The sequence below is a fragment of the Falco cherrug genome, chromosome 9 (assembly GCF_023634085.1).
Source record: "Falco cherrug isolate bFalChe1 chromosome 9, bFalChe1.pri, whole genome shotgun sequence".
NCBI lineage: Eukaryota > Metazoa > Chordata > Aves > Falconiformes > Falconidae > Falco > Falco cherrug.
Window position 1 is genome coordinate 24630461 of NC_073705.1, and position 14685 is coordinate 24645145.

The 14685-nt window shown below is 42.6% G+C and overlaps 1 protein-coding gene across 5 annotated transcripts in view; it reads right to left on the reverse strand.

The window, feature by feature from the left end:
- Positions 1 to 6580: 6580 nt before the first annotated feature.
- ADD3 (adducin 3) overlaps positions 6581 to 14685 on the reverse strand; it is a 103697-nt gene continuing 95592 nt past the window's right edge. For 4 of the 5 annotated variants that reach the window (XM_055720109.1, XM_055720108.1, XM_055720110.1 and 1 more), the window contains 5 exons: positions 13601 to 13720; positions 12003 to 12092; positions 10669 to 10792; positions 9648 to 9743; positions 6581 to 8972 (listed from right to left, as the gene is read on the reverse strand). In XM_055720109.1, coding sequence (XP_055576084.1) covers positions 8674 to 8972; positions 9648 to 9743; positions 10669 to 10792; positions 12003 to 12092; positions 13601 to 13720 — 729 coding nt within the window. In that variant the 3' untranslated portion in view covers positions 6581 to 8673. The remainder of the gene's footprint in view (positions 8973 to 9647; positions 9744 to 10668; positions 10793 to 12002; positions 12093 to 13600; positions 13721 to 14685) is intronic. The other variant, XM_055720111.1, reaches the window with a different exon arrangement.

Genomic DNA, 14685 nt, shown 5'->3' on the forward strand with positions numbered 1-14685 from the left:
TTACTGCACCACGTGGCTATCGGTGCAGGGACTCAAAGCGTCCCCAAGCCTTAGTGTGTTGTGCCAAGCACGGGCTTGTGAGACCTGCTGGGGCAGGTCCCTGCATTGCCACGAACATTTGGAAACCTTTAACATGAAGGCATGTTCATTAAGGGTCAGCTAGCTGCTCTCAACACCTTGGATACAGAAAATCAGCCATCCACAGCAACCTCCCTTTTCCCATCCCCACGGGGGCATGGAGGAGAGGGAAGAGACTTGATTGCCGGGATGTTCACGGGGAAACTCAATCCCTACAAGGTCCTTAGGCACAACCACTGGTTGCCACGCTGCTGGGTTTTGGGGGCTGCTTTTCCCTCTGCAGCTCAGGGGGTATTTGGCTTTTGATGCATGAAGCCAAGGGCTGAACAAGCAACTTGCTCTTCTGCAGCTCTCTCTGGCATCAGCAAATGTGCTCAGCCCTTCGAGAAAAATCGGGCCATTAATTCAAGCACCTCATTTTAGGTGATGTTTGAACTTCCTGTACCTCTGGGAAGAGAGGGATGAGTGTTGCGCCTGGCAAGGAGGTCAGAGAGCAGCCAGCAGCTGATGTGCCTAAGGTCAAAACCAGCACCAGCTGCTGGGGCTGGGAGCAGAAGGCTCCCATTCTGAGCTCTGCCAAGACAATGCCGCCACTCCAGAGCATTTCAGTTATTCCTTACAGAACTTAACTACTCACTGTCCTGATAACCCAGAGCACAAGTTTTGTTTTTGCAAACACCATCTGCAAATGAAGAAATTGCAAAAGCTGCCACAGCATCTAGAGACACGCAGCCATACCAAGCTGCTGCTGCAAATGCAAAAGGAAAAGCGCCTGGACACTGTGACACTGAAGTAGGTGAGACAGAAAGGTACAGGATCCTTCGCACCGGTGGATACTGGTTATCTCCCCTGGAGAGAGAGGGAGCCCTGGGAAGGGCCTTCAGCTGCCCCTCACCCCTATGAGGGCTGGGCAAGGAGAACAGCTGGCCAGGATGAAACCTCTCGAATCAGTCGCTCCTCGCATCCCTCCGGCATCCCACCTGGGACTGGCACCAAACACTCCCTCCAAACACAGGGAGGGAAGGACACAAAGCCAGGAGGTGTCCCCTTCCCCGCATGGCGATGGCAGCCCTGTGCCAGTTAGAGCAAGTATTTCCAGGTGAGGTGCCCAGCCCCAGCACTGGCAGCCGAAGCTGGCACGTTCGCTTTCCCCAGTCCCAAAGCCCTCCAAAACAAAAGCTCCCCCCTGAGTTCAGGAAAACATCACTCAGCAAAGACTCTGGCCATTTCTGAGGTCAAATTGAAGTGCAAGAGTAGGTTTGAGCTCCTAAAAATGAGACCGAAGGAAAAGCTTCACTGCCTGGAGAGGCCAGGGCTGAGCCCAGCTCTCCACTCTGTGGTGCAAACACCCCAGCTCCGGTGTGCTGGCAGAGGATGCTCAGGATCCGGCCCTGAGCACGCTGGTATTTGAATCACAAAACCCCCCACAGAAACTCCGGCAGCATCTTAATGATGAAAAAATGAAGCGGAGTCAGTCTGAAGAGACACTTGTGGGGGAAGCACCAGCCCCGCGCAACTGCGGTGGGAAGCTTTTGTGTACACGCCAGCCGCCAGATCAGCCCTAATTGATTTTTCTCCCCCTTTTGCCTTGTTGATTTGCAGCCATTCTCACACAGCTGTAAAGGACAAGGTGTTTTTCACTTAACTTCTTCGGTTGGAGAAGACAGGAGGGAAAAAACCGGAGAGATCAAACAGCAGAGAGCAGCCCCACAACATCGGTGCTGGGGGGCCCCTGCAGGCAGGCGGGTGCCCTGCCGGCTCCGGCAGCAGGATTTGGCCCAAGTTTCCATCGCTCTGAACTGTGGGGATGCCGTCAGAGCTGACACGCGTCTCCTGGAGCCCAGGCAGCTGCGCACAGCTGGCAGAGCGGGCTGGGCAGCAGGGCAGGCAATGAACCTCAGCCCCACATTTGCTGGCTGCTGGACTTTATTCTCTTCCTCTTCATTCAATAAATCTAACCTTAAAGTGAAAGAACAGTCAGGGGCTGCTGGCAGCAAAGGGACATGCGTGGGGAGGAGTGGAGCTGGCTTCAGACTGAGCTGAGCTGCAGCTGCCGAGGCCACTTTGGGCACACGCGGGAATCAGCCGCCCTCCAGGGTGGCCAGACAGATGCCATGCCAAGAGAGGTGCAGCCTCTGCTCCCCTGGGCTGGACCCCCGGCGCAGGGCTCCCCTGGGCTGGCCAGAGCTTCGGTGGGGGAGAGAGGAGGAGAGCTGCGCGTGGGGGCAAAAGGCACCTGCGCCCACTGACGCTGGCGAGCGGGCACCACCTCTGGGCCACGCGTCTTTGCAGGCTGTGGCAGTGACCCTGCACACTTACCCCGTGGCAGGGTTGGACCCTGCACGAAAATCACCCTGGGACTCTGCCAGGATAACGCCACGTGTTTTCCCTTTGGCCTCAGCACTAGGCCTGCTGCATGGCACAGCTTGGTTTAAAGGTTAAAGCTGAGGACCAACATGGGATGGATGCACTAATGTCACACTTAAGCATAAGATCTTAGAAGGGAAAACATCTGCATCTGTTTCATGTGAGCTCAAGCCTTTGGTTTTCTCTCTACAAGTTTGTTCCAGTGCAAATGCTGACCAGGAATAGGAAAGAGAAACTGGATAAGTCAGGCAAGACAGACAGAGGAGGAAGTTCTGCTAAACACATGCTCCAGATGCTTCCAGCCATCATTTTTCCCTTATGTGCTTCATTTACAGGCAGATCTCAAGTAAGACACACTGGCACCACCTTCTACTCTTCTGAAGTCAAATGTGTCTTTTTTTCCCTTAGAGACAGTTCAGAGCATCTGTCCCTTTGACCACCATATATAAGGGATGCCTTATAATAGTATATAACGTCTGTATCTATAAAACATAATATATGCCTATGTCTATCCTCCCTCCTCATTTTCTTCCCCTTTCTCTTGATTTTCCATGCACAACAGTTAACAGCACAAACAGCAAAGTGTTTCCCTTTTCAAGTTTGAGTAATGCAGAAAAGTAAGTTTAACAAACCAAAACGAAGGTCCAACTTGCCCAATATCCTGTTTCCCACAAAGAGAGAGGGAAGACGCGTGGAGAAAAGCACAAAACCAGGGTGAGCATGCAGCGATGCTTCCTGAGACCTTGCCCTCAACCTCCAACAACCTGCAGGTCAGAGACAGAGTGAGACCAAGATGCCAAGCACGCCCTTGGCAAAAAAAAAAAAAAAATAATAAAATGAAGAGCAAGGAGACACAAGCAGGCTAGCAGTAGCAAAGCACGCTGTTCCCTTTTAAAGAGTTAAAAAAATTTAGAATTACCCTCCAAAACCGGTGTGGTTTAACTTCCGAAGCAGCAGGTTTCTCTAATATTTTAAAATAACTTTTCTCACTGCAGGTCTTCCTAGAGGCACAGCTGCCATGACTTCGGGTTCTCCATTCAGGCACCCCCAGCTTACCCGAGGGGGGCATCAGCAGGGCTGTGCCCCAGCCCCGAGACACCTGAAGCTCTGCTGCTTCTCAGCCCCGTCCCGCCCTGCCCCACGCACCTTCTTCCAGGGTCTCCTGTCACTTCTGTCCCCGCCACCCAGAAATGCCAAGAGCCCTCTGGCCCGTGGGAAGGGTTGCTAGAGAAAATATTGAATGTAAGGATGTTCTTCTGCTCAGTGGAGGGAGTTCACGAGTGCAAAAAAACCCAAATGTTCTCAGCTTGCTGCAAAATCATGAGGGCACTGAGGGGAGCGGAGGAGTCTTGCCTCCTGGACAGCGCCCGCTCCATTGCTGGATTTTGAAATGAATCAATATAGAAAACAAGTCCGACAGCCAGATGTCTGCTTTCATCTGGCTGCACTGGAACTGGAATAAAGCCCACAAAATCCCCACCAAAACACTTTCTTTGAAAGCTCTTTGTTAATGGCTTTCTAGCTGCAGGGAACGCAGGCAGCAAGAGTGGAAGCCTGATGATGCCATCTAAAGGCCGCTTGAATTTTCACCTTTCTAAGGCTGTGTTTGACTCAGACTCTCAACCACAATTTCAGAGTGTGAGCTTGTCTTTGCCCTCCATTTCTCATCAGGTTTTGTTTTGTTTGCTTATATGAGCTGATCAAACTTGACCGAAGCTTTCCATGCTGTGCACTGGTCCAAGTAAAAACTGCTGGGGTGTGTTTGCCCGTACTGCCAGCACCTGTGAGATGTAAAGCTCACGTAACCAAATACTTCCAAAGGACAAGGCTGTAGGAAAAGACAAGTTTCTCCCCGTGACATTCTGGCAATCTTTCCTCTCAGAAACCTAAACCGCTGCTGGCTTCGCAACTGAGATTAGAAATTGTGGCAAAGGGCTGAGCAATCTTTGCATCAGGGGTGGGCTTTCCACTGTGCCTCTAAGAGCCTGTGCAAGTTTGGCCAGTCTGCAAGTCTCTAAACACGGGAGTTTATACAGGCTCTGTAAAAGCATATATACAGCTAAAATGTCAGAAGCACCCACCTCCAGCCAGCGCCCTCCCAGCCTTCCTCGCTGGGCTGCTCGCGCTGTTTGGGCCATACGCACGGCAATGCCCAGAGACAGGCTGCGCTCCAGGCGCCTGCATGCACACTGCCAGGCAGCTTCTAATTAGTGCTTTTCAATGAGTCCTTCACCTCATTTAACATGCTGGATCCCTGAAAGAATAAACACCAACCCACGCAGCAACCCTGTGGGTGCGGGGATGCATTTCCCCACCAGTTTGCGGGAAGGGAGAGGAGGAACATCAGCGCTCACTTCAGAAGTTTCCATCAGACCCACGTGCCCAGCCTGGGACACAGTGGCCCTTTCTCCCTGTCCTTGGCTACTCAACAGTACATGTGAGAAGTTTCCACAGGGTAAAACTGAAAACAGTTTTGCAAAGTGGACATCTGGAAAATAGAAAACCCTCATCTACTGAGCAGCAGAGAAAACAGCAATGTGTGCGATGTGCTCAACAGCGTACAATAGCTCAATTGGCGAGGCAGGAAAATACTGGTCAAAATGGCCTATTACAGCCTCCAGCACAACATTCTGTCTCCTTGTAGCATCTCAAGTCTGATCTAAATAAAGTATACCTCTCTCTGCAATTTCTGCAAATCAAGTAACATCTGGTTTGCTGTGTAACACTCACCTACAGAACAGGCGAGAGTCTGTAAAAGCAGTGGAGACGTGACCACTCGGACCACAACACAGATTTCAGTATGGCCATACATAGACAAAAGCAGGGTAGAAAGATGCACAACTTCATAAATCCTTTGGTTTGCTTTATAAGGGTCTTGGGCGGTAGCTTGTGTGTAATTCCTCATAGCATACACCGCTGCTGCTTATCTGTATTACCCCTTCTTGGGTTAAGCATCCTAATGGTAATAATTACTTCCTATCAGGTCAACGATCCGTTCTGAAGCTTGTCCTTCCAAGTCCTCCTACTTCCCAAGACTTAAGCCTTAACATACGTTACGCCTGTTGTGAAAATCTACTTTATTTCCGTGCTTTGGCTTGCAGAATCTCAGATCCTTCTTGTAACACTGTAAGTGAAAGAGTAAGACGTAAGTGGAAATGAAGGGTCTGTTGCAGTTCGTAGACTCTTGGGAATAAAGAGAATTTGAAGAAGAAAACTACAGACGCACTTAGCTTCAGAGTGTAAGCTCCTCCGTGTTGATACAGTATCTACTTTCACGTTAGTGCAGCACTAAGCAGACTGTAGATGCTCTGGGAGACAAACAATCGTAGAGAGAGTTTTTTGAAACTTGGTGAAGATTTATTTAAAATGTTAAATCAAAATTATCCTCCCACATGGGGACCGAGTTCATGAAACTGTCACCAGACCTAGAGGGCTGGATTTTGACGTTCTTATAAACAGAAACAAAGCGCTGATTTGCGGAAGGACAATGAAAACAAACATTTGTCAAAGTCCTTAAGGACATTTCACGGAGTTGATACAGCTATGAAAACATAACACTACAACTTCTGCTGCCTTAGAGACTCTGAGGTATACCATATGCTGGCAGGGCATGACACTGATGTTTTCAAATAACTTTGCATTAAAAGCCTGCCCTACAAAAAATCCCTTTGTTTTCATTAATAAACCAACGACCAACAAAAAAAATGGTAATTTCCACAAGTTATTTCCCTGCTCTGTACTTACACAGCACTTAAACCACCCGAGTCCTCTGTCTCAGGCCGTCATACACAACCCCATGCTGCAGAGCAGAAGATACAGACCGGGAAGATGGGAAAGCATGCCTCGGGAGAGGAAAGCTGCAGCACGAACTCAACGAGGGCTCAAAAAAACTGCCTGACAATGCTGGTTTTTACCATGGGCCTGTCCTTTCTCATCTCTAGGATCTACGACAAAGAAAACAACTGTTCTCTAATAAGATCAGACTTTTCTTGCACAGCTTTCAGAACAAGCACAGGCAAGAAGCCATCTTCAGAATAAATTCTTGAGAAGCAATGTGCGTAATCAAAGCATCTTTTCTAAAAGTGAGAGATGTAAGAGCACTGTATACAAACAAAAGGCCGCTATACAAAATCCATCTATTTAAAATACTGTTTATTTGTGATTTAACATTAATTAGCATTACATCTATGAGCAATTGCAGATAACATTTATATATTTTCCACAGGACACAAGAGTTGGCTGGCTCATTCTTTATGCCAAAGCAAGTAAATAGAGGCATTAGCAAAAGGTGCAAATAGTTCACGGTTGCATTTTAAAAAATATTTATGCACATTGCATTAATTTAGATATATTTTTAAAAAAGTTATGAAAAGCGTAGTTCACAGGTTACTGTTTCTACATATGTTGTAATACAACACAAACAATGTAGAACACAAAAAACAAAGTAAGCAACTGAAAGTTTCCACTATGATTAAAAACACTGATTCCAGTATTTAGTGATAGCTAGAAAATTGTTTCCAGGATCCATTCCAACATTGCATTATCACACTTACACAGTCAAAGCTAACCAGCCCCCAAACATGCTATAATCAACATTTTTGCATGCCAAACCACTCTCCAGCCATATTTAACAATTATATATTGATAATATTTCAACCGGCAATTTGGGAATCACATGGATCTTTAAAATGTACTTCCTATCGCGATGACTGATTTACAGACAATTTGACACAGCGAAGAAAACCCTATGTTAATTTCTATGTTTAGTTTGTATTTACAATACAGTAAAAGTACTAAAATGACAATATCAGTAAAAATGAGTAAGTGACAGTACCAACCTTACCCATGGCACTAGGCTCTGATTTGCTCTGGGTTCATCCAAAGGACAACACAGATTCACGAGACCCTTTTACAATTCAAATGAAAGTGAAGAAAAACCCAAAGTGTTGCACTCTGTATGAATCCATACAAATTATTTAAAACGTCTAATATGGAAATGTCACTTTGCTGATTTAATAAAAATATCCCACAATCCATATCATATATGTAAAAAAAATAATCACCAAACTTTTACTTTCTTTGTCTCCTCCTGTTTTCTTACTATTTCACTTTCCCTTTTAACAGTTTTGTTTCCTTCATTTGGTTATGTTAAGAGATTATTTTTCTTCATTCATTAGCAATACCATGAGAGAAAAAAACACAACCCACAAGTAATTTTTAAACATGAATCCAGTTCAATTTTATATGCTTTTATCCTTTGATTTCTAAGTCCCTGGATTCCTGAATTATATTTAAGTATACTCTAAACCAAGCATTCTTAAATACACTCTACTATTAAATGCTTGGTTCACATGCTTATAATACCTTTATACTGAATGGTATACAAACATTTGAACATATAAAATCATCTTTTTGTTTTGCCAGTTAAACTAAATTATCAATGTTAAGTGTATAAAATCCCCCTTCTCGAAAAATAAGGGTTTTCCCTCCCCAACTGATAGAATAAAAAAGAAGTCTTCAAAAATTATATTTCACTAAAATGAAATATTTGGCAAAAAAGTTATTGAAGAATGGAATTCTTTAAACATTTTGTATAATTCCAAATAAACTTTCTCTTACACAGTTTTCCCCCTAATATTATGTGCCAGTGTATAATATTTCTATATGATCTAATCTTAAAAAAGATTTAAAGGTGTGCTGTTAATATATACCCACTCAAACAGGGGTGTGGAAACATAAAATATATGGTCGAAATCGCAATACAAAAATGTATGATCTGGTTACCGAATGAGACAGCAGTTTTAAAAAGTCATATGATTATTCAACAGTAACTTTAATAAAGACTTTAACTGTACTGAAAATTTTAAGGTCTGCAAAATACTGCAAGCAGAACTTGCTGCTGCATACTGTGATGGTATTTGATCTTGCTTGCTATGATGGCAATTGAGCACCTGCCAGTGTAGTTCTACAAGAAACTAATGAATGTTTCCAACCCTCACAGCAATTTTGGACACAGTTAAGTGAGAGGTGAATTAATTTTCAATTAAACATGAAAGCTTTTTTTTTTTTTTTTTTGTTCGTTTGGTTGGGTTTTTTTAAAGCAAAACCTCTTCCAGTTCCTTTTTGTTTAGGCTAAAAGTCCAGTTACCGCACACCCCTAACACTACGCTGTTAATGGTCAACTTAAACATTTAAAATGTGCAATGTCTCCTCATAACAGAACTGCACTTATGCTTCTACTTTCTCCTTCTTTTTGCTCTTTTTCAGGAAAGATGGGGTGCGGAATTTCTTCTTCTTCTTTGATGGGGATTTGGAAGGTGACCCTTCAGGAGACAGGGTCTCTTCTATCTTTTCAGAGCTTTTAATTGTAATCTCTACGCTCTCCACAGTACTAGTGGTTAACTGACTGACCCTCTTGGTGAGATCTTCTTCCACGTCATGTGCATCTTCCTTGCCATTCACCACCACAACTGGCAACTCCACAGATATTAGGTTGGCATTCTGGGTGTAGAGATCTTCATGATTTTCTGAAAGAACAGACCACTTTGAAATTATTTATATATGCTATCATGCAAAGAAAAAAGCACCGAAACAGTCTGCGGGTTTGGACTGTGAACCAAAGAATGAATCCTGAAGTGCTTAGATGTGTTTTTTTCCCCCCTCTTCATCTACACTCTTACTTTTGCAAGCAGACAATACTGTGCAAATGTTATTAAAGGAAAACGGGCTGAAGAAGCTCTTCCAGGTACATATACAGCTCAAGCTGTACACAGTATATACAAACACAGTCTACAGAGCATACACATGTACAGTCTCAAGCACATTCAGAATTACGCTTTACTGCAAGAGACTAATTTGTGAAAATGCAGCTATTCCATACAGAAGTCTTTGGAGAACTAGCCTTTCAAAATGCCTTCTCAGACTTTGCTAGAAAAGTCTTAAACACTTTCAGTAAAATAAAAATACACTATCTATTTCCTCCACCTTATTAATATCTAAATTTCAGTATGCCCTGTGTTGTTCTTTGTGAGAATCAGGTGTTAGAAAAAAATGGGAAACCAGTGTTCTGGACAGATTCCCACCCAGACCTGGTAAAAGAGGGCTCTTTTTGGCTCAGATGACTTCATGCAAGTGTAAGAATGCAGCAGAAGACTGGATGACTCAGATTATCAGAGTCATTGTACAGAAATTGCATGGAATACCTTCTAATTTTTCTGGGACATTTTGCGGGGATTGAGTTTGTGACTGAATTTGTGACACAGATGAACCGTCATCTGAGAATAATTCCTGTTCAGCATCTGCAGGACAAGATTTGAATTAGTAGCCATGCACAAGTAAAAAATCAAGCAAGAATGTCAGTGCTAGTGCTACAAGATTTACAGCTCTGCTAGCATTGCGTTGCTCATGCTGACATCAGGAAATTACAATACACAGTAAACTCTATAGAATTAGGTATTTACACATTTTATCTGCTAACAGTCATTATATATTAGTTCTTTAATAGCAAGCATTAAAAAGGGTGGCAGGGTTGCATTCCAAGTAGCATGCCCCATGGTGGTATCTAGCCATGGATCACACAGTTTGCTGTTATGGTAAGCTATTATGCTACGCCCTGGATGTGATATATAGCAAAATTGTTCTATTACACATTAGTGAGGAAGAATGTACAGTAAGTGTTATTGGTGAAAAAAATACTAAAAAATCAACCCTGAATTAGTAATTCCCTGTGGAACAGCAGTATTGGAAGAAGATGTAAAAATACATGAGTCTTGCACATTGGGAGTATAGAAGAAAATTAAAGAGGCCAACAACAAACACCTCTGTAAACTTTTGCTCAGCTGGGCACAGACCTGAGCAAACTTTGATATCAGCTTTGAAGAGGAGGTTGGACTAAGATGACCTTCATGGGCTCTTTCAACACAAGTTATTCTAGGATACTATAATGACTTTTTGTCAGAAAAGTGAGTTTTTGTCAACCCCGTTTCTGTGCAAACCTTCCATTGCTTTAATTTTAGCACAAACCAGGGTAAAAAAACCCTCCAACAAACAAACAAAAACAAACTAAATATTCTACTCTCTCAAAGAATGATTAGTTCTAAAGTAGTTGCCAACAGTACATGCTAATAATTAACATATATACGTTTTTAACAGTACATGTTTTCAAACTAAAAGTGAGAACATTATTAAAGTGTAACCCCCAACATTTAAAAATGCAACACTGACCTTCCAACCCTTGCTGCTTGCGCTCAATTGTTCTCTTGTACTCTTCCAGTTCCTTTTCTGTGAGATGGCTGAACGGGTTGGGTGGTGCCGGTGGCGCGTGCTCATCATCTTCAAATTGCATTGGCTGGAAAAGAGAAAACCACAACATTTAAGAGTTAAAAAAAAAAAAAAAGAAAAAGCAGCAAGCAAGACATACATGTTTAATGTCCAAAGTTTGGTGACACCAGGTTGGCAGGGAACACAGAAAACCACAGATGCATTCAGAGGAGAATTACCCCATTTAGAGGCATTCACATAGTGATGAATACTGACTACTGAGCTGTAAATCACCATCCTTTTGCAGCAGCACAATCATTATTTGAGAGGGTTTTTTTGTATCAAGGGGCAGCTTCAGAATACAGACCTGTCTCAAGAGCTTACACTTCAGGGACTAATACACTTCTCAGAGAAGTGAAAGTCCTTTAACAACAGGATTCAAAAATAAGGTTTCCTACGTTTTCTGCAAATGCCCCAAGTTCTAGGAATTTCTTTTTGTAGGAAAGTAACTGTGCTCACGCTCCAGTTTAGGAATCTAACTGGAAGAGCCATAGGAGGGATGGATCTTACAACAACAAAATTAAAATAACTCTCATGTTGAAAGAAAACGTGTTTGGAAAATACCCTTTTTGCCTGAAATAAATAAGCAAATTCAGTGTTATCTCAAAAGAATACTGGAAACCAAAATGAGGAAATACGTGTACTATCCCATGGATGGCTGGAAACTCTTAGAACTACAGAATTCCAATTACAATTCATCACAGTTTGTTAGATAAAGTTATTAGGAATATCTGTATTGTTTGGAAGTAAGTATATTCTATTCAAGAAAAGATTAGCGTGGACAGGTAAGAAACAGGAAACCTCCCTCCCTCTCTCCCAAGAAGAATCTTGTTTCTAATGAAAGTTGCCTTCTACATGGTCACATCCCACCTCTTAAATTCAGTTATTTCTGGGCCTCAATGGTTTCCTTTAGTAGTGGCTCCACACATTGATGAAAAGATTATTTTTGGCACCATGCACTGCAAAGTTCATCCTCTCTAGCTTCAGTGATCTTAGACAGGGGTCCTACTCCATTAATACGAATGGCAGGCAAACTTACCACGCATATCTCCATTTAAAACTAACATTTTAAACCTCTGAAATCAAACATGAATAAAATGTATCACATGTCCAAAATCTGGCATTAACATAATCAGTTCTAACAAAGCATTTAAAAAGAAAATGGCCCAAACTGATGTTTGAAATACAGACAGCCAAATAACCCAAATATGTACATCAATTAATTATGTCCTACTCACCGGGCTCGGCTTTTTATCCACAACAATCCCAGCGAGCAGCTGAGACTGTGGTCCTGCTGTCTTTAGGTCATATCGGTTTTGCTCCCTTATCTATATAGAGAAAATAAACCAGATTAGAATCAGGTATTTATCTTTAACAGATCCTGTGCCCATCGGCTTTGCAAAGCCGGTAGCACAGGCAGTAGTGAATGGCTGGAGGATCAAGCTGTATGCTGCCGCACTTGAAAATTAAGAACTCTCTTTCTACCTCTGAGTACGCTGCATATGCTGTTCAGCCCTCTGAGTACTCCCAAATATCCACCCTCGTCCCAGCCCCTGACCTTCATGCAAGCCACTATTTAGAAATAAGCTTCAAGGAACAGTATGTCTCTGAACCGGTCCTCTCCAGCCCATAAATCATAGAATCATTTAGGCTGGAAAAGACCTTTGAGATCATCTAATTCAACTGTGAACCCAGGACTCCCAAGTCCATCACTAAACCATGCCTCTGAGCACCACGTCTACGCATGTTTTGGACACCTCCAGGGATGGTGATTCCACCAACCCCCTGGACAGCCTGTTCCAATGCTTGACCACCCTTTCTGTGAAGAAATTTCACCCAATATCCAATGACACGTGTTAAGCTAGTGGAGAGATCTCTGTGGTCACAAAGGTTGGTAAAGTTTTTCTTTCCGTGAATAGCTCACTATTTTCCACAAACCAACAGTCCTAGCTTCACATTGTCAGTGAGTAAGAGATTGACTGATCAGATATAAATACAAATAAAGATCATATAAAAAATGTATACAGCAGAAAAATAAGAATAAACTGTCTAATAAGACAGCAACATGCATGGATCATTGTCTGGGACTTGTATTACTAATCTTTAAATGATTAGAAGGAGCCTTTCCAGTTCTAAGGAAGGGAGTTGCTCCTTTCTAACTCCAGTTCAGTCCCCACGGATGCTGATACAATGCTTTCCAAGAAAGAAAAAGAAAAAAAGTAATCAAACGGAAAGTGTCCTGAATATCTGTTAATACAGTTATACCTCGGGTGGAGTATTTGGTCAGTCTGATAGTCAGCGTCTTATGTGCTGGAAGGGAAAAGCAGTGAGATATTTGTGTTTACAGAGAGGTCCAACAATAATCTCTCTCTTTTTTTTTTACTGCCACTAGGAAGTGGATTGGACCATAGAAACTCCAGCTTAATAAGGGCTAGGCAAATTAATACGAAACAGAGTGAGATTACAGCCCGAGATCGACTCATGCTGTAGATGACACACAGCAATTCAGTTCATCTTGACACCTAATTATCCACTAAAAATAATGCTAAATTGCAGAAACTACCACTTCTAATCTATCATTTCCACAGTTAATACTCATCCTTCATCAAACTACTGCATTCAAAATGTATATATATAGTGTACGTATCTACAGATTTCACATGTATCATACATTTAAATACATGGGGTTTAGTGAAAAATCACATACAATGTAAAAAACTTCTCAGCAAAATCAGAACATTTGAAAATGTTATGTTACTGCTGTATTGAATCATTACTTGAACATATAATTTTATTTGGAAATGTTACCATTTTAATTTCATTACACTTCTTTTACCTTATTTCTCTTTTCCAATACTTCATTTGGGTTTGTATTTAGAGGAACAAATTGGTTTGGATCTTCAATTTTGATTGGCGTTCCTCCACTAGTCTTGGAGGAGTCATCAGCTTTCATCCACTTAAAGGGAAAAAAACCAAAAAACAAAAAGCTAAAAATTCCAGCATGATGGAGAGGAACAATTCTCAGCGTTGCCCTACTGTTAAAGAAGAGATACAAGGAAAGGACTTTCTGACTTTATTGTCAATTCCACATGACACCCACAAAATAATCTGACTTCTTACAGGTTTGAGTGTTTGCCCAAGAGGATTTAAGTTGCCTTGAACATGTATCATCGAGACTACTTTTTTGTAAACACTGAAATACATTCCTGAGGAATGCAGTACCGTGTACTAATGAAGTTATATTTAGAAAGGATCACCCGTCCTAGTAACTCGCAGATACATCCACCAGCTCCAGATACTTTGTTCACCAACCAAAGCAACCAACTTTCACCGCTGCTAACCACACATTTTGTCTATAGGTTTTTTTTCTTTAAATCAGTTACTGAGGGTGTTTCTCCCAAATTAAGTTTCAAAACTCGCTAGCCTGCCAGCAGGAGGAGCTGATGCTTTTACAGTTGTACTATGCAACTGGGAGTAGCCTGATGGCAAATAACATGCTTCTCTGCTCCTTAATCCCGCAAGAGCCACACTCCTCAGACTGGAAACACAGTGGAAGCTTCTTGGTGAGCTGAAGGAGGAGAAATCTCGGTCATCATTGTAACTAGTAGTATGAACAGACCCTTCAAAGTCTGTTTTCAGTAGGCTCACAAACAGTAAAGGGGCAGTTAGAGATGAATTAGAGATTGTGCCTCCCCCATCTAGAGAAGAGAACAACCACTGGGTGATTTAAAACCTCACTATGGTGGATAATTAATAGCACAAAAAGATGTAATAGAAAAACTTTTCCACTTCAGGAATCAGAAGAGCTAGTAACAAAAGGGAAATCATTGTTCAATTTTGTCACAAACACTTACTCTTCCAAACAGTTAACCCCCACTCCCCTTTCCCAGAGGCGGCCCTTAGGACTAAGGGCATTTGGTC